Raw genomic sequence first — 23,706 nt, forward strand, 5'->3', positions numbered from 1 at the left:
TCCAAAGTGCGTTCACCGCGATGTCGCCATACACGGATGCGACCATCATGATGTTGTAAACAGAACCTGGATTCATCCGAAAAAATGACGTTTTGCCATTCGTGCACCCAGGTTCGTCGTTGAGTACACCATCGCAGGCGCTCCTGTCTGTGATGCAGCGTCAAGGGTAGCCGCAGCCATGATCTCCGAGCTGATAGTCCATGTTGCTGCAAACGTCGTCGAACTGTTCGTGCAGATGGTTGTTGTCTTGAAAACGTCCCCATCTGTTGACTCAGGGATCGAGACACGGCTGCACGAACCGTTACAACCACGCGGATAAGATGCCTGTCATCTCAACTGTTAGTGATACGAGGCCGTTGGGATCCAGCACGGCGTTCCGTATTACCCTCCTGAACCAACGCATTCCATTGGACCTCGACCAATGCGGGCAGCAATGTCGCGATATGATAAACCGCAATCGCGATAAGCTACAATCCAATCTTTATCAAAGTCGGAATTTTGATGGTACGCATTTCTCCTCTTACACGAGGCATCACAACAACGTTTCATCAGGTAACGCCGGTCAACTGCTGTTTGTGTATGAGAAATCGGTTGGAAACTTTCCTCATGTCAGCACGTTGTAGGTGTTGCCACCGGCGCAAACCTTGTGTGAATGCTCTGAAAAGCTAATAATTTGCATATCACAGCATCTTTTTCCTGTCGGCTAAATTTCGCGTCTGTGGAACTTCATCTTCGTGGTGTAGCAATTTTAATGGCTAGTAGTATAGAAAAGGTCAGCGACTAAGAAAAATAACACTCACTCTCTTTCGCGAGGCTTGATGCAGCAAGAAGCAATAGACATGGCTAGGAGAAACGTTCGGAGACCAATTTAACTAGCTGCTAAGAGAGACTTAAAGCTAGCGTTGCAGAAAACGAGACCCAGGGGGTCATCGCTAGTAAACCTCTCGTCACAGAACTACCGAGAGCTCTTTAAATACCGGAGCCCCAGCTCCAAGTAGAGGAGAACGGTTCAAGTCAATGGGAACGATGGAGTCCGGGTACGATATTCCATGCCGTGATCAGGTTGTTTTGGTAAGTCTTGTCTCAGATCAGGCAGCACCGTACCAGCCAGACGCTGAGTGCACAGAGCTGAACTCCACTGGCGAACTTCATGCTGTACCACAGCTGATGGGAGATCTGATGAACTACCAGCGGCAGTGCAGTACTCTCAGAGTGTGGGACGGAAGATGGCGACTAGAGTTCCTGGCGAACCACCGTCTGGTACGCCTAAGCGCTTCTGGGTGTGGGGCCTACCAAGCCGGCTGTACGAGTCTGAACGCCTGCCACCTACACCACATCGCAGGTGCGGTGGTCCAAGGACTGGTGCAGCGTCAGACACTGAGAATCTGTCCGTGGCGAGGGCAGGAGGCAACTATGGCCAACAGTGCACCACTCTTTGTACAGTTATCACAATAAACAATCCACTGAATAATCATGTTTTCTTAGCGCCACGGCCGCTTCCAGATGATTCCTTACATCATGCAGAGGCGTCATCCACTCGTTCCCTCAGTACCTTATTCTGAAAGACTCATCTCTGCTACACTTTTGTATGGTCTGTACCAAGCTGATACAGTTATAGCCACACGGCTCCGACTTCAACCGAAGTCTCTCTTCAAGCCTACTTGATAAGGACTGCAGACACTGCAGCAGTAGTCCAGATTGCTCTTCCAATACATCTGTCTCTTAGTCGCCTTTCCTGCTATTGGTTACTCGTGATCCTCCCAGTTCATACTGATTCTTACTCTTAGCCATAAATATGTAAATGATGCGATGAACTCCAGAAGTCAATCACTAATCTTGTAATCGACTACCACTAAGTTGCTTTCCATTCTTATGATCAGTCTCTTATGTTCATCTGCATTTATTAGATCTGTGATTTGTTGCACTATATGGACATCCTGTTCTCTGCACTTTCCTACTATTGATCAATTACACTATTGTCAGTAGAGAATCTAATGGTCCTGACTTCTATTAGTCAATCATATCTCGAACTCAAACCGTAACTAAGAAGAACTCAGAGTGATGGTATCTTCGTTATTAGCCATGTCGAACAACTATTATACAGGGTGTTACAAAAAGGTACGGCCAAACTTTCAGGAAACATTCCTCACACACAAATAAAGAAAAGATGTTATGTGGACATGTGTCCGGAAACGCTTAATTTCCATGTTTGAGCTCATTTTAGTTTCGTCAGTATGTACTGTACTTCCTCGAGTCACCGCCAGTTGGCCGAATTGGAGGAAGGTAATGTTGACTTCGGTGCTTGTGTTGACATGCGACTCATTGCTCTACAGTACTAGCATCCAGCACATCAGTACGTAGCATCAACAGGTTGGTGTTCATCACGAACGTGGTTTTGCAGTCAGTGCAATGTTTATAAATGCGGAGTTGTCAGATGTCAATTTGATGTCTGGATTAGCACTGGGCAATAGCCGTGGCGCGGTACGTTTGTATCGAGACAGATTTTCAGAACGAAGGTGTCCCGACAGGAAGACGTTCGAAGCAATTGATCGGCGTCTTAGGGAGCACGGAACCTACCAGCCTATGACTCGCGACTGGGGAAGACCTAGAACGAAAAGCACATCTGCAATGGATGAGGCAATTCTTCGTGCTGTTGACGATAACGCTAATGTCAGCGTCAGAGAAGTTGCTGCTGTACAAGGTAACGTTGACCACGTCACTGTATGGAGAGTGCTATGGGAGAACCAGTTGTTTCGTACTATGTACAGCGTGTGCAGCCACTATCAGCAGCTGATTCGCCTCCACGGGTACACTTTTGGAATGGTTCATCCAACAATGTGTCAATCCTCATTTCAGTGCAAATGTTCTCTTTACGGATGAGGCTTCATTCCATCGTGATCAAATTGTAAATTTTCACAATCAACACTTGTGGGCTGACGAGAATCCGTCATCAACACAGATTGTCTGTGAACGTTAGGGCAGGCATTGTCGGTGATGTCTTGATTGGGCCCCATGTTCTTCCACCTACGCTCAATGGAGCACGTTATCATGATTTCATACGGGATACTCTACCTATGCTGCTAGAAGATGTGCCTTTACAAGTACGGCACAACATGTGGTGCATGCACGATGGAGCTCCTGCACATTTCAGTCGAAGTGTTCGTACGCTTCTCAACAACAGATTCGGTGACCGATGGATTGGTAGAGGCGGACCAATTCTATAGCCTCCACGCCCTCCTGACCTCAACCCTCTTGACTTTCATTTATGGGGGCATTTCAAAGCTCTTGTCTACGCAACCACGGTACCAAATGTAGAGACTCTTCGTGCTCGTATTGTGGACAGCTGTGATACAATACGCCATTCTCCAGGGTTGCATCAGCGCATCGTGGATTCCATGCGACGGAGGGTGGATGCATGTATCCTCGATAACGGAGAACATTTTGAACATTTCCTGTAACAAAGTGTTTGAAGTCACGCTGGTACGTTCTGTTGCTGTGTGTTCCCATTCCATGATTAATGTGATAAGAGGAGAAGTAATAAAATGAGCTCTAATATGGAAAGTAAGCGTTTTCGGACACATGTCAACATAACATATTTTCTTTCTTTGTGTGTAAGGAATGTTTCCTGAAAGTTTGGCCGTACCTTTTTGTAACATAATATAGATCCAGCAAAGAAGCATCTACTTGTTCACCTGCATCTACTGTTTGCAAGAAGAATAGCGCTGTCTAAGTTGCAGAGCGACACCTCCAAAGTGGGAATCTACACGTTGAAAGTACTGACTTTTGTGAGACGTTGACTGCAGAAAATAGAAATTAGGCGGACAGCTCTTACCCAGAGGTCTCCCCAGCCGATGACGATGACGTTGGCGCCATCTGGAACCTGCTCCCCCTGTTCTGGCAGCTGTATTGGTGCCACAGTGACGCCGTCAATTGGAAAAGCTGGCGACACCTGCAGAGACATGAACATAACATGTTCTTTATAAAGTTATTTTGTAAACATCGTTAATGGTATGTAATCCGTAGAGCAGACGATGCTGAGGGAATTAGACACTAAACGTAATAGATGAGTTTTGCTAACTAATAGCCGGCCGATGTTGCCGAGCGGTTCTAGGCGCTACAATCTGGAACTACGCGATCGCTAGGGTCGCAGGTTCGAATCCTGCCTCGGGAATGGATGTATGTGTTGTCCTTAGGTTAGTTAGGTTTACGTAGTTCTAAATTCTAGGGGACTGATGACCTCAGAAGTTAAGTCCCATAGTGCTCAGAGCCATTTGAACCATTTTTTTGCTAACTAACAAAATTTAAGTGTTAGGAACTCTTTTATTAAAGAAAATTATTATAACATATATAATTATTATAAAGCTGTTGTCGCTGTTTGGGTGATAAGTTCAGAACAAGCACTACTGAAGATAGATTCCGTATGGTGTATCAGCTGTGCCGCAAGTGTAAGACTAAGTTTTTTACTATACCTTAAACTCTTTAACTTATTTCATCGTTCACACGTGACAGTTGTTGGTTATTTGTGAGAACTTTATATTTCCGTGGCTTTTAGAAAGTGAGCTGACACGTTACTTTTAGCAGTGTGTGTTGGAATGTGCTGCAGGTTGTAAATCCTCTTTATTTCTTGTGAGCTAGCAGCACTAAAATGAAACTAAAGATATATCGTTGGACGGTTTTATTACCGCTTTACAATGAGAGTTAGATGCTTCCTGACTTTTAGTACCTATGTGTAATGTTCGCTTTGCACTGGAGCACACTTTATTCAGATCAGGGGTACTGCTAGCTTTGTTACACACATACATGGATCTTGCTTACGTAGTGCTCTTATCAAAACTGTTTCAATTTATCTTTATTAATGTGAGACCATCACAAACTAATGAATTCAGCTTTACTGAATAAAATACATTTTATGCATTCGCAATCAAAAATGCTTGTTTTCATTACTAGAGTTCCAGTTTTATTGATTTATTTGCAATTGTTGTCATATTTTGTAGTTATCTACAACTGATAGGAAACTAGTTAAAATCTAACAATTATACAGCCATGTTGACCAGAGGATGAAAATAGAACGATGTGTAATTACCCATTAGGCGCGCTAGTGATCCAAAAATTCTACTAGGTTGGACATTTGCCTGACCCTCTGTTCTTTCAACTCCAAATTTTATCACTAGTTTTATTAATCGAAATAAAGAGAGCACTTTTCAATAGTTCCTGGATTTGATCATGGCCTCACTTGGTTTTCGCTGTATATGAAACGTAGTAAAGATATCGAAATATTATTTAAAACAGGAACAATTCATGGTTGCAGGTTGCTAAACGATAAGACAGAAAGTAACAATAAAAGTTTCTTCAAAAATTTCTCCAGTGTGGAATGCTTGTTTCATTAATATAAAGAGTCATCTAAAATTTTTTCCTCAATATTACTGATCATTTGTATTGCCTTATGTGTGCCATAAAATAAATATGCTTCTATAAAAAGGACTGTATTTTCATTGCTGTAGTAGCTTAGTGACTTCAATAAGTTTATCTTAGCAGTTAGGAGTCTTTGTAATATAAGTATCTACATGTGAATGTTTTGAGTGATATTTGTGGGATTATTGCCGTGCTCTGGATGCCAGACAAGTAAATTTCCAGAAAATATGTAAGTAAAGGCATAAAAGAAATAATTTGAACACACAGCTTCCCTAAGCTATACGTTGAAGTAATGAATATTCCTCTACACGGTTGAATTGCAGTACATAATCTCAATGACGCGCTCAGTAAATAATTATCGTCACACTTCAGATTAACATAGGCGTAACGCAATGTACCCGATTATGGCAGCAAGCTGCCGTAACACACTGTGCTAAGAAATATTAGTAGAAAATAACTAAAGCAGTAGAAATTATTTCAGAAAACAGCTATATATTTCTTTGTCTCATACCGAAGAGAGTCTTTGAAGGGAATTTCAGTGACATATCAAGTGCTGAACTTGATAAAATAGTAGCAATGCAGTAGCGCCACAAACGAGTGTTCTGCCGGCAGGAGAAGAGCTGCCACAAACGCGTTTCCTAGCATACCAAATAAAAGCAGTCTCGTAGCGGAGGCACAGTTGGTGTGATTACCTCTGCTCTGCTCTTCTGTCGATCAGGAAACTTGCTAGTGTAGCTGCTAGCTATTCAGACTCTCGCAATCTACACAACAGACAAAGAGTGAATCTGGCCTTCGTTTGTCGCCAAATGTCGTCAAACTGTTAGCCCTGCAGTGTGACTGAATAGTGGAAGCTGTCCTGAATGTGTCATGTTGTTACGGTCTGTTTGCAAATATTATAAAATATTTCAAGGCGAAAGATACTTGAAGAGTAAAATACACCTACGACAATGAACAGTAACTGAAGAGAGAAATTCAATGACCGCTTTTGCTGCTGTAACACCCACTCAACTTGCCACTATAAGACAGCGTAAATGTTCGGGCGGGACCATGAAACGGAATATTCTGTGAATTGCACATTCAGCCGCATTTCATCTTTTCCACATCTAGCTCTATCAAGAGGTTCACATGGCTGACTTTCGGAAAAGTCCTACGAAAATTGCACAGTGATACAGCATTTCTATGTGAGAATTTGTGTAAAGACTGTAACGTCTAAAAAATAAACGTAACATTTTTTCGAAGGGAAAGCCTCTACTGTAAACAAATAGCACTGGGAGTTCAAATCGAAGTCAGTGCCCAAAAACAGTGAATAGTGTTTATAGTAAGGATTAGTGTGTAATATGCGTATTTTCTGTTCTGTATTTATTGGCGTTTAGAGTGACGTCTAGTAGCAATGATGGGAGCTAAGAGCACATCGTCAACAGAGGGGGTATATCTGGTGGCAAAAACAGAAAAGTAAACAACCACCACAACTCCAGAGATCGGCGACTATAGACCAGATTACTGCGTAAATCATAAAATTTAGTCACAACTGGTGCGCTATTAGTCTGAGGTAATGAAATGGATTGCCGTAGAAGGGTCGAAGCGATGTTCAATTTAGCCTACTTAAAACGCCCCATAGATAGTCAATGCTGTTCTGCGTTACCTCCTGACGTGCAATAATACTGGACGTACAGGAGTGAAACTGAGAGGTTGTGCTGTAATACTGAGAACATAAAATGTTTCCTCTGCCCAGAGTTATTGTCCGTCTGTGGGCAATATTGACACGATCCTTGACAGTCTCTCATGTACAACATAGACCAAAGAGGGTTGGGTTAGGTTATATTTTTTATTGTGTGGGAAATGAGTTCAAAACGAGACAAAAGAGCGTTATATTAGAGTATATCAGAATGTAGAAATCATTCCTGGCCTTGCGCGATAGGGCGAATGAGTACAAAAACATAAGTTTGTTTTAAGAATGATGAACCGTATGATTTGTAGCTTAGAAAATAAAGGGAACGGCCAGGGAGGAAGATGTTTTTCAAAAAAATTATTTAGTTCAAAGTTATGAATGAAACTATGTATAGATATTTATGTGTGTGTATACATTACTACCCAAATACACTCCTGGAAATGAAAAAAAGAACAAATTGACACCGGTGTGTCAGACCCACCATACTTGCTCCGGACACTGCGAGAGGGCTGTACAAGCAATGATCACACGCACAGCACAGCGGACACACCAGGAACCGCGGTGTTGGCCGTCGAATGGCGCTAGCTGCTCAGCATTTGTGCACCGCCGCCGTCAGTGTCAGCCAGTTTGCCGTGGCATACGGAGCTCCATCGCAGTCTTTAACACTGGTAGCAGCGTGGACGTGAACCGTATGTGCAGTTGACGGACTTTGAGCGAGAGCGTATAGTGGGCATGCGGGAGGCCGGGTGGACGTACCGCCGAATTGCTCAACACGTGGGGCGTGAGTTCTCCACAGTACATCGATGTTGTCGCCAATGGTCGGCGGAAGGTGCACGTGCCCGTCGACCTGGGACCGGACCGCAGCGACGCACGGATGCACGCCAAGACCGTAGGATCCTACGCAGTGCCGTAGGGGACCGCACCGCCACTTCCCAGCACATTAGGGACACTGTTGCTCCTGGGGTATCGGCGAGGACCATTCGCAACCGTCTCCATGAAGCTGGGCTACGGTCCCGCACACCGTTAGGCCGTCTTCCGCTCACGCCCCAACATCGTGCAGCCCGCCTCCAGTGGTGTCGCGACAGGCGTGAATGGAGGGACGAATGGAGACGTGTCGTTTTCAGCGATGAGAGTCGCTTCTGCCTTGGTGCCAATGATGGTCGAATGCGTGTTTGGCGCCGTGCAGGTGAGCGCCACAATCAGGACTGCATACGACCGAGGCACACAGGGCCAACACCCGGCATCATGGTGTGGGGAGCGATCTCCTACACTGGCCGTACACCTCTTGGGATCGTCGAGGGGACACTGAATAGTACACGGTACATCCAAACCGTCATCGAACCCATCGTTCTACCATTCCTAGACCGGCAAGGGAACCTGCTGTTCCAACAGGACAATGCACGTCCGCATGTATCCCGTGCCACCCAACGTGCTCTAGAAGGTGTAAGACAACTACCCTGGCCAGCAAGATCTCCGGATCTGTCCCCCATTAAGCATGTTTGGGACTGGATGAAGCGTCGTCTCACGCGGTCTGCACGTCCAGCACGAACGCTGGTCCAACTGAGGCGCCAGGTGGAAATGGCATGGCAAGCCGTTCCACAGGACTACATCCAGCATCTCTACGATCGTCTCCATGGGAGAATAGCAGCCTGCATTGCTGCGAAAGGTGGATATACACTGTACTAGTGCCGACATTGCGCATGCTCTGTTGCCTGTGTCTATGTGCCTGCGGTTCTGTCAGTGTGATCATGTGATGTATCTGACCCCAGGAATGTGTCAATAAAGTTTCCCCTTCCTGGGACAATGAATTCACGGTGTTCTTATTTCAATTTCCAGGAGTGTATAATCCTTTAATTCACATACTGTTGCACAACACGTTTACATAACTATTACTCAAATAGTGTACCGTGAAACTACACTTATAAACTTCAAGTCTTCAAAAGATTTGCCAGTGGCAAGGTATTCTAGCGTAATAGATAAGAGATAACTTGATAAAACTGTGTGTCATTGTACTACTTTGTTTTTTTTTTTGTTGATGGGGATACGGGCGCCCACAGATATTTACCTGGTGGAGGGAAGGGAGGACAAGCAAGTGCCTATGTATGAGGTCGCCAGTGTATGGGAAGAACCATTTCCAGTAATTTATCAAATGTTGGGCCATCAACTCACAAAAATTTATGTTTTTTTAATCAACTTCAGTTCTCTCAACAATTTTTCATGAGTGATTTCTGACGCTTCGGGAAGCAATTTTTCATCTACATTCATTTCTGCCAGCAGCAAAGTAAAGTAATGATCACAGAAGTAACGTCTGTAACGCCCAATATCCTGAACCACAGAATTATTGAACCACAGTAGTATTGAAAATATAACTGATACCATTACTGAGCAGTCTAGTCTTCAATAATATGCCACAATATGTTTGATCGTCTTGAGACCGATTTAAAGTTGAGAGAGTTGCCTGCTGACTAATGTCTAGAGAATATGTATTTTCAGTGAAGAATCTCTCATGCGAATCATTTTGGTATCATATACAAAATAAAACGCTTCTTCTGTCCCAAGTTTGAGTGGGTAGCATCTGAGCTGATCAACTCGTGTAGTGTAGGTTTGCGGTGAGGTCTGTGTAGACAAATTGTTCAAATGGCTCTGAGCACGATGGGACTCAACATCTGAGGTCATCAGTCCCCTAGAACTTATAACTACTTAAACTTAACCAACCTAAGGACATCACACACATCCATGCCCGCGGCAGGATTCGAACCTGCGACCGTAGCTGTCGCGCGGTTCCAGACTGAAGCGCGTAGAAACGCTCGGCCACTTTGGCCGGCCTGTGTTGTCAGATCGTGATGGAATGGAATAGTAAACTTTTGTTTGGTAGGGAAAAAGTGACACCTTCGATTAAAGCTCATTTTGTATTATTTTGTACGGCAGCCACAAGGCAAAGTCTGTAGGTAGAAGTGGAAATAGGAGTATTTTATACCTCTGAGAGCTACATCACAAATGTATGTGAAACAAGTAATAAATGTAATTTTTTGTTTAAAGAAGATGAATTTATAATAAGAACGCAGCAATGAACAATTTTATCCCTGAATTACTTAGCGATGTGTTATCCTTTTAGCTCAGTCTGACATTTCAATCTTAAATAAAAAGAATTTTCATTACGAACCTATGTAGGATTCATTATTAAAGAACTGTATTAAATTTCCTCATTGAAAAGTGGTTTAATTTAAAAGAAAATAAAAATCTCAAAATCAAAAGCTTGATATCCAAGAACATGACTTCAAATTTACGAAATCTTTATTAATGGATTTAGTTTCCAGACACTACAGAAAAATAAAGAAAGATAGCGATCGTTGGTGCGGTATTTTAATAAAAATTACAATGTTGTTGCCGGTCGACGCATTAATATCGCAGGCGTGTGTGATAAGAATAAAATTACGTGATGCATGTACGTCGACGATTAAGGAGAAAACTAGCTAGCAGTGTTTAATAATAATAAGCAGAATTTAGTTCGCATGACTCGTTTCTGTAACATATCAAGGCGATGTTTACAATGATATTGATGTACCTTTTGTTTAAGTCTCAGCTGCCGAAAATCCACAAGTTTAGTCTCCGTGGCGTGTTCGGTTAACGTTTCGCACTAAAAAATAAAAATAGTAAGGAGATAACCCAACTGGACGAATCATCGTTTACAAACCATGTTCAAATGAATTCACACAGTACTCGCTGTTGGCCAGCTGAAAATCCGCGCTGTCTCAGACGACTGGATAAACAACATTCGGGTTGTCTGCCAACGTGTGGAACTGGATATAGGCCCTCTTGAGTTTCTGTATGTGTGTTATCTTTTCCCTCTCAGTAGGTTCAAGTATCTCGCCTAGGTGCTTGAAGTACGTGAGTCTCTCGATTTGACCATACTTTGTGAACAGTTTTTCGATGTCGAGTTCTAAACACAGAACGGAGGTTTTTGGAAGGAAAACGATAGTAATGAGGATACTATCACTTTCAGTATCAATATTATGGCACACTTTCAACCTTCTTCGTGACAGTCTTCTACGCCTTCCTGACTTGTGGAATCCTGTCAATGTCCTTTCGTCGCTTGTGCAGAACCACAGTAACCTTCTTAGCCTCGATTCTTCCCCATCTCATTTTTGTTCTGAATCTTTGAGTCTGTATAGTTTAAATGCTATCGAATACTACTGAGTTCTTTCAACATAAATCCATATTTCATAATAGTTTGAATACTGACCTTGAGCACGGCGATGTCGTTGATCCAGGAATCATTGGGATCGTAATCCCGGTGAGAAGTGATGTCTGTCACCGTGTGTTTGGTACCCCCGTCGGTCACGATGTTGGTACCAGCTAGCACGTCGTATGTGTTGGGACTACAGCGGACAAAAACAAGAGTGCGTCACATCTTTGCAGAAGAGAAGTAGCTGTAACTTTACACGGACCTGTTTGCAGGTGGACAGCGCTAAGAGAGATGTGTCGTCGGCTTATACAGGGCGGGGACCCGATCTCTGCCGACAAGCTTTCAGCCGTGATAGTATGGACCAAAGCAAGAAAAAAATTGCCTAGTGCATCTAAAATGTATACTTTAAAAGCTATGAGCCATTGTTTATCTTCGATACGGTGAAGCACTTCACTTCTCCTCCAACCTCTTAGCTTCTCGTGTTTTGGGAGGAGGTGGTATGGACCAAAACAAGAAACAATATCCGGTAAACATGGGCTCTATAACGAATACCTCAAGGGCTGTGACCACTTGTACAGTAGGAGAGATATGTTTCATTTTAGCGATGACGAAAAAGCGCTCAAAGCGCTCAAAGCCCTTAAGTTATACTTTTTAGGGCTAATGTTTTTTCTTGTTTTGGTCCACACTATCACCTCTGAGAGTGTGTCGGTGGATTTCCGGTTGCCCTTGTACAAGATGAAAGATATTATTCAAATAAACTGTCCTTCACTCAGCGGTTCGTGTCAAGACCACAGACGATTACTACGTATCATCAAACTGAAGGTGCTACACTCTCACCTTGGTGGGATTACTGACATTTATCTTTCCATTTAGGAGGGTGACCAAAAGTTCAAATTGGACCCCGAGCCAGGATGTCAGATGGTAGTTTCCTTTACTGCAGGCGGAGTTACGTTCTGTTTTATTTTGTACTCTATTGTGCATGCACAAGAAAATGGATAAGACAGTAGTAAAAATTAGAACAATATTTCGTACGGTTAAAAACTAGTACGACAATACTCTTGTCTCTGATGCCCCTTGACAACTCTGCACCTGCAAAACATCACACAGACCTGCAAAAATCCAGTCTCATCAGTCTCATGTATCTACCAAACCATTGTCGCCTAAGACAAGCTTACACACATCCGACAATTTACAATCTGCAATTTTTTAAAATCATCCGTGCTGCTCCTAACTTATTTTACATTGTAAGTTCAGAAAAGCAGCTGACTTCTCTCTATCGAGAAAGGGTTTTTCTACAAAGTGTCGATGAAGATCTAGCAAATTCATACAAAACGGGTACATCTAAAAAAGTATTCAAAAATATATGGTTTAAAACCGCACTGGTTTGATGCGTCGCGCCACGAGATCCTGTTCTGCGACAACCTCTTCATCTGAGAGTAGCAATTGCAACCTATTATATCCTCAATTATTTGAAGGATGTATTCTAATATTTATCCGTCTCCGTCTAGTTTTTAACCTCTTTAGTTCCTCCTAGTATCAAGGACGTTTTCCCTTATGTCGTAACATAAGTCTTATGATCTTGTCCCTTCTTGTTCTTACCAATTTTTCCGATATATTCTTTTCCTATCCAATTCTGCGCAGAATCTCCTCATTACTTATCTTATCAGTCCACATAATCTTCAAAATTCTTCTATAGCGCCACATGTCACAGGCTTTGTTTCGGTTTTTCCACAACCCATGTTCCACTACCATATAATACTGTACTCCAGACGTACATTCTCAGAAATTTCTTCTTCGAATTACGGCTTGTGTTTGATACAACCAGACTTCTCTTGGCCAGAAATGACCTTTTGGCAGTGTTATTCTACTTTTTATGTCCTCCTTGCTCCTTCCGTCACGAGTTACTTTGTTGGCTAGGCAGCAGAATTCCTTAACTTCCTTTACTTCATCATCCCTAATCCTGATATTAAGTGTCTCGTTGTTCTCATTCCGGTGAAAGTAAAGACAAGGACTTTTAAATGAAATATGAGTCTGATTGCATATTTAAATTTAAGTTTCGGTAAATATGAAAGTGTGGCGAATTTTATGTGGTGGATAACAGAGAGAATGCCGAAACACCAAACTTCTTTTTCCGAAAATGTTCACTGAGCAACATGGTATTGCAATTTCTCCTTTAAATAGTCTCACGAACGCCGAAGTGACAGATATAGAAATAGTCTCTGTAAGGTATTCTTTGTACAACGTGGTTGAGGGACTTCGCCTGCTCAGCATAAAATGTAAAGGTAAAAACACCTTCAGCCCCAGCATTTTGAATGTGATCAGTTTCGGCGTTTCATTATGCTATCCTCAGATCCCCTCACCAAAAGTATTCAGCTGACGAACGATATGATCGTGTTATTGGAATTGGAAGCGTATGGGTACCAGTCTTGACTGCGAGTGTGGTTAGATTCCTCCTACACATTGTTCAGGGAGCCTGAAGATGTGGTAGTAAAATTCCGGAACTGCTAGCATTAATAAATTAGATTCAAAATATTATCGCAGAACGAACTGACAAGGGAACCTCCCCATCGCACCCCCCTCAGATTTAGTTATAAGTTGGCACTGTTGATAGGCCTTGAAAAACTGAACACAGATCAATCGAGAAAACAGGAAGAAGTTGTGTGGAACTATGAAAAAAGTAAGCAAAATATACAAACTGAGTAGTCCATGCGTAAGATAGGCAACATCAAGGACAGCGTGGGCTCAGGAGCGCTGTGGTCCAGTGGATGCCGGCACGGTAGCTCAGCGTGTTCGGTCAGAGGGTTAGCTGCCCTCTGTAATAAAAAAAAACTGAGTTAATCGATCAACAACGAACTTAAATGGATGTCTTACGACGTCCGCCCCGAGCAGATGCACCGAATAATCGAGAACAAATTGAGATTTAACAAAAAAAAAAAAAAAAAGTGGTTAGCGTGAGCAGCTGCGGAACGAGAGGTCCTTGGTTCAAGTCTTCCCTCGAGTGAAAAGTTTACCTTCATTGACGTCTCTGTTCACTGTAATAAGTTTAGTGTCTGCGTTTTGCGACCGCACAGCAAAACCGTGCGATAAGTAGACGAAAGGACATGCCTCTCCAATGGGAATCGAAAACATTTGATCGCAAGGTCATTGGTCAACCGATTCATCCACAGGAAAACACGTCTGATATATTCTATACGACACTGGTGACGGCATGTGCGTCACATGACAGGAATATGTTGTCGTCCCACCTAAATTGTACACTTGGCGAAAGGGTAGAAAGATTCTTCTACCTTGCCCAATTTAGGTTTTCTTGTGGATGTGATAATCATTTCCAAAAAAGTGATGAAAAGAGTTTGTCACATAAACTGCAGCAAATGAATGCAACAGTTTCACAGTCGCACAGTTTTCCCTGTGTTCTGTCAAAACATATGTTTTTAACGTTTTCAGATTTTTCCGTGTATAGACCGTCAAATCCTGCATATGTCCAAGCAATTCTGAAAATGTCCTGGAATTTTGGAGAGCGAAGTTGATTATGTGTGAGTGCCTGAACTTTGATAATTGACACACGATCACGATCACGTAAACAATACTGCTCTGTGTACCTGTGCAGCTTCGGACGGACGAACAGATAATAATTGTCTTAAAATAAAAAAATTAAACATTTCACTCGAGATAATGCTCGAACCAAGGACCTCTCGTTCCGCAGATGCTCACGCTAACCACGGGACCACTGCGCTTCTGAGCTTATACTATGCTTGATGTTGCCTGTCTTACGCATGGACTACTCAGTTTGTATAATTTGCTTATATTTTTGCTGTGTTCAGTTTGTCAAGGCCTATCCACTGTGCCAGCTTATAACTAAATCTGAGGGTGGTGCAACGGGGAGATTCCCTCGTGATTAGCACAGTCAGCGTGGTGTAGTGGTTATGATATTTGACTGTTGCATGTTCCTGGTTTCGATTCCCGGCGGGGTCAGGGATTCTCTCTGCCTCGTGATGACTGGGTGTTGTGTGATGTCCTTAGGTTAGTTAGGTTTAAGTAGTTCTAGGGGACTGATGACCATAGATGTTAAGTCCCATAGTGCTCAGAGCCATTTTGAACTGTTGCATGGCGGGTCGTGACTTCAAAACTCCCCTAAACTGTGAAATTTTAATTTTTATATTCGGTTCGAGTACATTGTAGAAGTATCCACAAATGTCAAGAATCATTATACTATAATGCTCTGTCACTGTATATATATCGTATGTGATCTGGCCGGCGGCAGTTCGCTCCGCGCTCTTCTATGTGCAAGTGCTGAATAAACCTTCGTTAAGCGAAGTTAGTGTTCGTCGTTACACGTTCTTCTGCATGACAATATAGAGCAGATGAAGGTGTCTTTAAGTTCATATTTGATGTCTCAATAAGGTGAAGATGGGATATAAAAGCCACTGAAATCGGTCAACAGGGGGCGAGTCACTGCACACGAAGAGATACCAATACGATTCTACGTAGAGTATGAGAGTGCGGAACATTGAACGAAACATCATCGACATGGGCTTTAGGAGCCGAAGGCCCACTCATCTACTCTTGATGGTGGTACGACACAAAGCTTTACATCTCGCCTGGGCCCGTCAACACCGACATTGGACTTTTGATGGATGGCAGCATGTTGCCTGTTCCGAAGAGTTTCGTTTCAAATTGTATTGAGTGGATGGACGTGTACGGGTATGGAGACAACCTCATAAATCCATGGACCCTGCATGTCAGCAGGGGACTGTTAAAGTTGGTGGAGGCTCTGTAATGGTGTAGAGCGCGTGCCGTTGGAGTGATTTGGGGCCCCTGATACGTCTAGATACGATTCTGACAGGTAACACTTTCGTAAACGTCCTGCCTGATCAGCTGCATTCATTAGTGCCCACTGTGCATTCCGACAGACTTGGACAATTCCAGGAAGACAATGTGACACCCCAGAATTGATACAGAGTGGATCCAGGAACACGTATTTAAACACCTCCGCTGGCCACCAAACTCTCCAGACATGAGCTTTATTGAGCATATCTGGGATGCCTTGCGATCTCCAGCCCCTCTACTCTTACTGATTTATGGACAGCCCTGCAAGATTCATGGTGTCAGTTTCCTCCAGCACTACTTCAGATATTAGTCAAGTCCATGGCACGTCGTGTTAAGGCACGTCTGCGTGCTCGCAGGGGGCCAGCACTGTGTTAGGCATATCTACCAGTTTCTTTGTCTTTTCAGTGTAGGTGAAACTGAGTCACTCCTACACAGGGCGTTTCCACAGCCCCTGCATGTGGGTTTTGTGCAACCCCCATTGCCTTCAACTACCATGAGCATGTCCTCTCTTTTGCAATGCACCAACTATTAGTGCTATAGAAGAAATGAACAGGAGCTTTTTTTAGAATACTTAATGTAATTAAATTTTGTACTAGGGTTCATTTTCTGCTAGATGCTGTAGACTTCGAACTGTTCAAGAAAAGCTTAAAAAAGTGATGTTCAGACGCGTTTCTTACTGAATAACTCGAAAACCGTGGTCTTCAGCGAAAACGCGTCCCAGCACAAAATTTAATTACATTAAATTTCCTACAAAAAGGTCCGTTCGTTTTTTTGTAGAACTAATAGATTGTGGAACTAGAGAATATGAAAACCTTGCAAGTGAATTTTGAAGTAATTGTGGATTTCATACAGCCCATAGGTAGGTGGAGCTGAATCACACTGAGTCAGGTTTATTATACGCGAAGAATTTCAGCAGCCCCACAGGTGCGGCAGCATGGAAAAAAATCAGGTTACTAGTACCCCTTAGAATAGCTATTTCTGGTTGTACAACGTCTGTGTGATTGTAATATACACTGCTAACAAATAACACAAAAAGAGTTGCTGTGGCCTTCTCCACCAGACATCACGGCGCCTATAGTATCAGTAACCAAACTGACAGCCTACAGCCGCGGGTTGCCTTCCTTCGCAGACACACCGAAGCACTACACAATCGACAGGCAATATTGATGAACGGCCACAGCAACAACGACAACAACAACACCACAGCAAAGACACCAGCGGCCACCAGGGGCCACTACCGGCCCACATAAACGTAAGGAAGAGGTCGCTGCAGATCCCGGAACTATTTTCACACCTCAACCACGTGATGGAAAATAGTTCCGAGGTACTCATCCGCGGAAGCGCTATAAAGGCCGGCGCTCGGCCCCATGTCGGCAGCGTCAGCGTCAGCAGTTCATCGACAGCCAGCAGACGTGGATAGCTGCCGCCCCGGCAGCCCGGCTGGGGTCTTCTCGCTGATCTCTGGATTACATTTGGTGTATCGGAAAAGTGTCTGGCGGAGACTAGTAGGAAATTATTTCAGTTGTTTTCTATCTTATTCTTGTATGTTGTGATTCGAAGACGGATAACTGTTTTGTGTTGGTGGTATACTTGGAGAATTTGTTTAGGTTAATGGAACAGTCTACAGTATTATTCTTACTTGATCTCTGAACAAATTTTCCAGTCTCCTTCCGCGAACACAGTTTTACGTGCGTAGAATTCCTATATTAGCTCTATTAAAACGTACATTTCCTCCATTGTCTACAAGCTAGTGAGGTTTTTCGACCTTTACTACACACAAATAAAAACTTCAGTATCCGTGAACACGATACAAGGCCGCAAGGAAAGTACCATGTACAGTCACTGAGAACGTCAGCTTATGAGAGTTACATTACAAATAGTGCTATACAACCTTACAATAGTTCTCCATATGAGGTTAAAATTATTTCATCATTCTCACTGTTTGCTAAAACCCTACGGTCGTTCATACTCAGTAGCAGAATCTTTACAACACATTAAATACAAAAACTGAAAGAAGAGAGGACAAAATATCTTACTGCAAGTAGTTCACGCTGTGCTGCAGAAGAAGCCAGTCGAAGAAACTCACTCCTCAAAACAGCTGACTTACATTTACATAACGTCGAATATTATAATATATATACTCCTACTAAACTAATATGGAAGTATCAGAACTTATTGAAAACACGAAGGTTGGTAAAACATAAAAAGGTGGGACGTAATGGGATGTTATTAACCAACACATTACATTTTGTCTTACGATCTGTCACGCCACTCCTTGCGCTCACCTGGTCACAAGCGCTTGATGATTATACGTAGCAGCTTACAGTTCCTGAGAGCTTTACGGGTAACTATGTTATCAACTAAAATTTAACTATCACGAATTGAACCATGAGCAATACGTTTTTGATGACGCTTCAATGTGCCGTTGCCTTTAAACGCCACACTCTCATACTATGCAAGTTACAATAATTCTTTAACAACGATTATGGTGTTTCTAGTCTCTACAAATCATACGATTAACGACGGGTTTTCGAGAGATGTTCAATTTGCTGATGCTCAGAAACGGCATGCCACTGATATGGTTCAGCAATTTGGGAAAATAAAAATGTTGGAAAAAGGGAGAATGTGACATAATAAAATACCTCGGACTACCATCGAAGCCTCATCTACTGACCATTCAACAGAAAGCCCACAACAGACTAAAATAAGTATCGCACCTCTGCCGCCACATTCCCCCAACACTATACCTCTCCACCATCCACATCCTATCCCACATTGAGGAGATCCCTCATGCCCACCCGTCAACAGGGCTCCCTTCCCCTCCAATCTTCTCCACTGACTTCCTAAGTCTTGATTCAGAACGATATTCCTCTCCACTCTTCCCCCACCCCTTCTTTAACCAACACCTACAGATCCTCTTCTAAGATGTAAATGCTACGTTCCCCTGACACCCTTTCCCTGGCAGTCTACTTCCGCTGATATCTTCATTCATCCACATATGTATTTTAATTAGCTACACAACGGCTTTTATATATTCGTGTGCGACACTCGTTTTCCATTCATCTGTGTCTACATTTTAATTCATGACCGACTCGACCTTTTATATTTTAACATACGCAACTGATGTTCTGTCTTTTTTATTTTTGTCAAACGCCATATCAGTTTTTATATTACGTTTTTTTAATTTTCCTCTTGTGTGACTGAAGAGCGGCAAATCGTATCTGCCGACAACCCACCTCCTACCCATATGGGGCGGGGGGATGAAATAGCAACAACGAAGGAAAAAAAGGGTGACTGTAAGGCCAACAACATCCTGCGTCTAGTGGTCGATACCTCCTGGAAATATGGCCCTAATCCGTATATTTTACGTACTTGAAGAGCTACTCACACTTCGACGCAGTGGGCTGCTGTGACCACCCAGTCCTGGTTCAGGATAGAGGCGCCACACTGGTGATATCCATTGGCCCGCAGCGACACCTGAGACAGAAAGTATTACAAGTTCCCAGTTGCTTCAAACAGGAAAAAAGAGGTGCCATAATCCAAAAAAATGTGTGTGAAGTCTTATGGGACTTAACTGCTAAGGTCATCAGTCCCTAAGCTTACACACTACCCATAATCCAATTGTCTACAGCTTTGTCACCATGAGTTAGTTTCTTGTGCCTTCAATATCTAGAGCTGTATTCCGCGAGGCACGTTATGATGTGGCAAAGGGAACTTCCTGTGTAACCATCAATCTCCCCCCCCCCCCCCCCTGTTCCATTCGCGAATGCTGCTTGGGAAGAATGACTAGACTGGCAATAAACCTTCGCCTGTCCCCCTGTTCCCGAAATTACCCTTACATCTGTCGATTTTGTCTCCTTAACAACAATTTGTTGAGTTTGTAGAATTCTGAACTGAATCACAATATGTTCCAGCACTCGGTAAACTCGTACTTTGTTCACTATAGAGCAGTGCTGAACTAAGAGCGAAATTTCATAAATAATGCAGAGATTGGTGTTTCTGTACATTGTTTGATGCAATAACAATGAAAATTACGTCAGATGTAGTTGGGAGTGAGCCGGGGTAAAAATTGCTGTTTTGAAGAGGGGGCCGCAGCACGTAGACTGAAGCAGTCGCCCTCCGTTTCTGCCGGTGGCGCCGCTGTGGCAATCGCAGCTTTGGTGTCTCCCTCTGGTGGGAAAGGGGAAAGGTTGCCTGTTCATGTGCTTTTAAGGGGCGTTATGAGCTCGCCAGAGGGTCAGTCTGGGTCAGTCTCTCGTTCCCAGCTGGCTAGTCTGTCTCTCGTCCGCATTTGTTAGGCAGTTAGTGTCTGTCTGTCGTTCGGAGTGCTAGTATGTCTGTCGTTCGGATCAACCTTTAAAGCCGGCAAAATGAGAGTCGTTCCACTTCGCCTGTAAGAGAACGCAGCGAGTGGTCACCCGGTCGGGGATTAGTTCCTGCATCTGAGTCTGCGCGTTAGGCCGCCAGTCTGCTCGAGGTTTCTCAGGCAATGGTCATTGGCGGTTGGATCGATCGGTTGGTCGGTCGCGCACTGTGACACGAGATGACTTGTCTGTCTTGAGCGTCGGCGCATGTGAAGTCGCCACGTGGGTTCAGTGGTCCGCGGCGTATAGCGAGGGATAGTGACTTCTCGGTCAACCCACGACATCAGTCTGGCCGGTGCGAGCTGCGACGCCGTAAGACGGGAGATCGGCGAGCCTTCCTGCGTCCGTTGAAGCGGCTGGCAGCGGACGGTTCGGGAGAGCGATTTGGGGTGCTGCGCCAGGTCTTCTCGAGCAATCGCAGTTTATTAGAAGTTAAGTGATTAGTGTTGTTTAATTTACTGTTGTTAAATTCTTCTTGTTTTCTTGGTGAGGTCACCAGCCGTTTTGCTTGGGGGTCGTCCCACCATTCTTCTCCGTTTGCCCACCTGCGGGAAGGTGGTTGTTTCTAAATTGGGTGGTCCGTTTTTCCCTTGTGGAGTATGGGAGGGTTAGAGCAACCTGCGGTTCGGGCTGTTCAGTAATCTCCCTATCAATCTACCGTACGTTAGTAGCTCCCTCTGTCATGTTTGTCGGATTCACTGTGTTAACTAATTTATTGCTTGGAGTCTAACGGCCTATTACCTGAAATATGTTTTGATCTTTGGAAACTTTGATATTATTGCCTATGATCTTGAGAGACGGTATAGGTGTACGGTAGAGCATGTTAACTATTGTTTGGCCACCCTTGTAGAATTTTATATAAGATTGCATTTCATGGGCTTTTATTTAAACGATCATTTTAGTATGTAAAGTTGCCACCCTTTCACCGTTAGACTTTTCTTAGAAGTTAAAATCAAGTTGCACATTCGGTGGCAAGGTTAATATTTTAATTATTAGTGTTTTGTACCATTTCAGTCCCACCTAAGGGTGTACATAGTTTGTATGCTTGTGTAAATTGTTAAAACTCTTAGTTTAAAGTTATTTGGTGTGTTGCAGATTTGCACCAGTGTAGTCTTTCAGAGGCTATTGTGAGAGGTCGTAACTACGGCCGTGTGAAAAGGGAGAGGCAAGGTTCTCTGCCCGAAAGCTCATACAATCAAAACTTGTTTCTTTCTGCCTCTGAATAAATTGTAATTTTGATATTTAGAGGGTGTTTTCTGATTATAATTTTAAATCTGTTAGCTTTAAGAAAATGCCTTTAGGTACTATTAAAGTGAATAAAATTCCCATTTGTTAAAAGGAATTTGTTTATGATTTCATCAATTACTTCCTGGCAACTACTTCCATGCTTACATAGTGTGATTTAATGTGTTAATGTTCTTGATGAATCGCTAGTAAATAAATTCTTAGGAAAATTCTTGGAAAATAAATCACGGCTAAGAGAGGTTGAGGAAGAAGCACGTGTTTTTGTTTTTTCCATGTGTTCTCTGACGCAAAATTGGCTTGAGCTAGAAACGGACCTTGCAGGGGTGTCGGGTACTGTAACTGTTGAAGACCGGAGATCGTACATCAATTTCGAAATTTAACGCTTCAAAAACACGACAGAAATCCATAGCGCGTTAAGTGAAGTTTGTGGTAAGTTTACAATGGCCTGTAGTACAGTTTCACATTGAGTTAATTGTTTTCGTGGTTGTCGTATGAGCATAGACGATAATCCAAGACCCGGAAGGCCAGAAACGTCAACAGATGAAAGCAGTGTGCAACTCGCGGCAGACACTCTTGAAGAATATCACAGTGCGACTTGTGAGAAACTCTCTGAAGCCGCGGGAATTCCCCCAACATCGGTGTTCCGTATGCTGACAAATGATTTGAAAGAGAGAAAGACTTCTGCGATATGGATCCCACATTGTTTGACTGCTGAAGAGCAGCAGAAACGCCCGGACATTGCAACCTTGCTCAAACAACGATTCGACCGTGAAGGTCAAGGATTCCTCTGTCGCTGTTGATGAAACGTGGCTTACAGACTTTGAACCGGAGTGGCAATCACAGTCCACTAAGTGGAGTAATTCAGATTATCGACGAGCGCTCGATCAAGACTTAATCAAATGATTACTTTTGCTTTTGAACACCAAGGAATCACCATGTTAAATAGAGTTCCATGTGGAACAAGTGTCCCAGGAGTATACTAACAGAATCTTGAAAACTTGCGCAGAGAACTGCACAAAGCCCGACCTGAGTTCCTCTAGGCTGGGCTACTCATTCTCCTCGACAATGCTCGCCCGTATATCGGTAATATTGTAGCCCAAAAACTGCACCAATACGTATGCGACGTGTTGCCGTGTCCTCCCTGCAGACTTCGACTTGTTCCAGGCGTTGAGAAAACCTATGCGTGACGTTACCTTTTTCCGCAATACCTTTTCACCACTGTTACCAGAGGCGTTTGACAGATGAACAGAAGTGGTGTCCTGGATGGAATAATAGTTACCCAGGCATTGAAGTTCAGTCACAGAGAAGCACGAGACTATACTGAAGGACTGTAAAGAGATACTGAAAAAAATATACTTCTAAGTAAAAAAAAAAGTGTGCATTATTTATGGAACGTCCATCGTATATAGAATGCTTTCCGGAAGTCAACGAACACGGCGTCAACTAGGGAGGGTGCTTGAGACCACTGTACCCTTTATTTCATGGACGAACAATGACGGGTTTCGTAGGATCTTTACTTGTGGAATCCGTATTGATTTTTTTTGGAGCAGATTTTTATCCTCCAAAATTATCATAATTCATAAGTATGCACGTGTTCCATAATTCTGCAACAGACTGGCATCAGCGATGCAGGGCTATAATTATGTGTACCTGGCTGACCACACTTCTCGAAATGGGAACGGTTTTTGCAGATAAGTTAGTAAAATTCTATTTTGTAATTCACCGAATGCTCCTTGCGTTGCTCTCCCTGCGCTCATTTTGGCTTCGTTCAGCTTCAGTTTGTCAACTAGTCTATTCGCTTAAATCTGTAATCAATCTATGTCAAATGAACTAATATGGCTCTTTCCTATTCTTCACTCACTTGCTCGGCACATGCTAGTGGAAGTCGTATTGTACAATTCTCACCAATTTAATCTAGTATTGCTTCAAATCTTCATCCTCAGAGCTGGATATCTCATGCTTCATGCTCAAATACTCTGCAATTTCTTCGTCATTACACTTGC

The 23,706-nt window shown here is 43.3% G+C and overlaps 1 protein-coding gene across 1 annotated transcript in view; it reads right to left on the reverse strand.

Annotated features, from left to right (window-relative positions):
- LOC126282858 (mite allergen Der f 3-like) overlaps positions 1 to 23,706 on the reverse strand; it is a 58,002-nt gene that overhangs the window by 23,642 nt on the left and 10,654 nt on the right. Inside the window, exons 3-5 of the mRNA XM_049982226.1 lie at positions 19,483 to 19,571; positions 11,325 to 11,460; positions 3,833 to 3,949 (exon numbers count right to left, since the gene is read on the reverse strand). Of these exons, the coding sequence (XP_049838183.1) occupies positions 3,833 to 3,949; positions 11,325 to 11,460; positions 19,483 to 19,571 (342 nt within the window). The remainder of the gene's footprint in view (positions 1 to 3,832; positions 3,950 to 11,324; positions 11,461 to 19,482; positions 19,572 to 23,706) is intronic.

The sequence above is a fragment of the Schistocerca gregaria genome, chromosome 1 (assembly GCF_023897955.1).
Source record: "Schistocerca gregaria isolate iqSchGreg1 chromosome 1, iqSchGreg1.2, whole genome shotgun sequence".
In the NCBI taxonomy this organism is placed as follows: domain Eukaryota; kingdom Metazoa; phylum Arthropoda; class Insecta; order Orthoptera; family Acrididae; genus Schistocerca; species Schistocerca gregaria.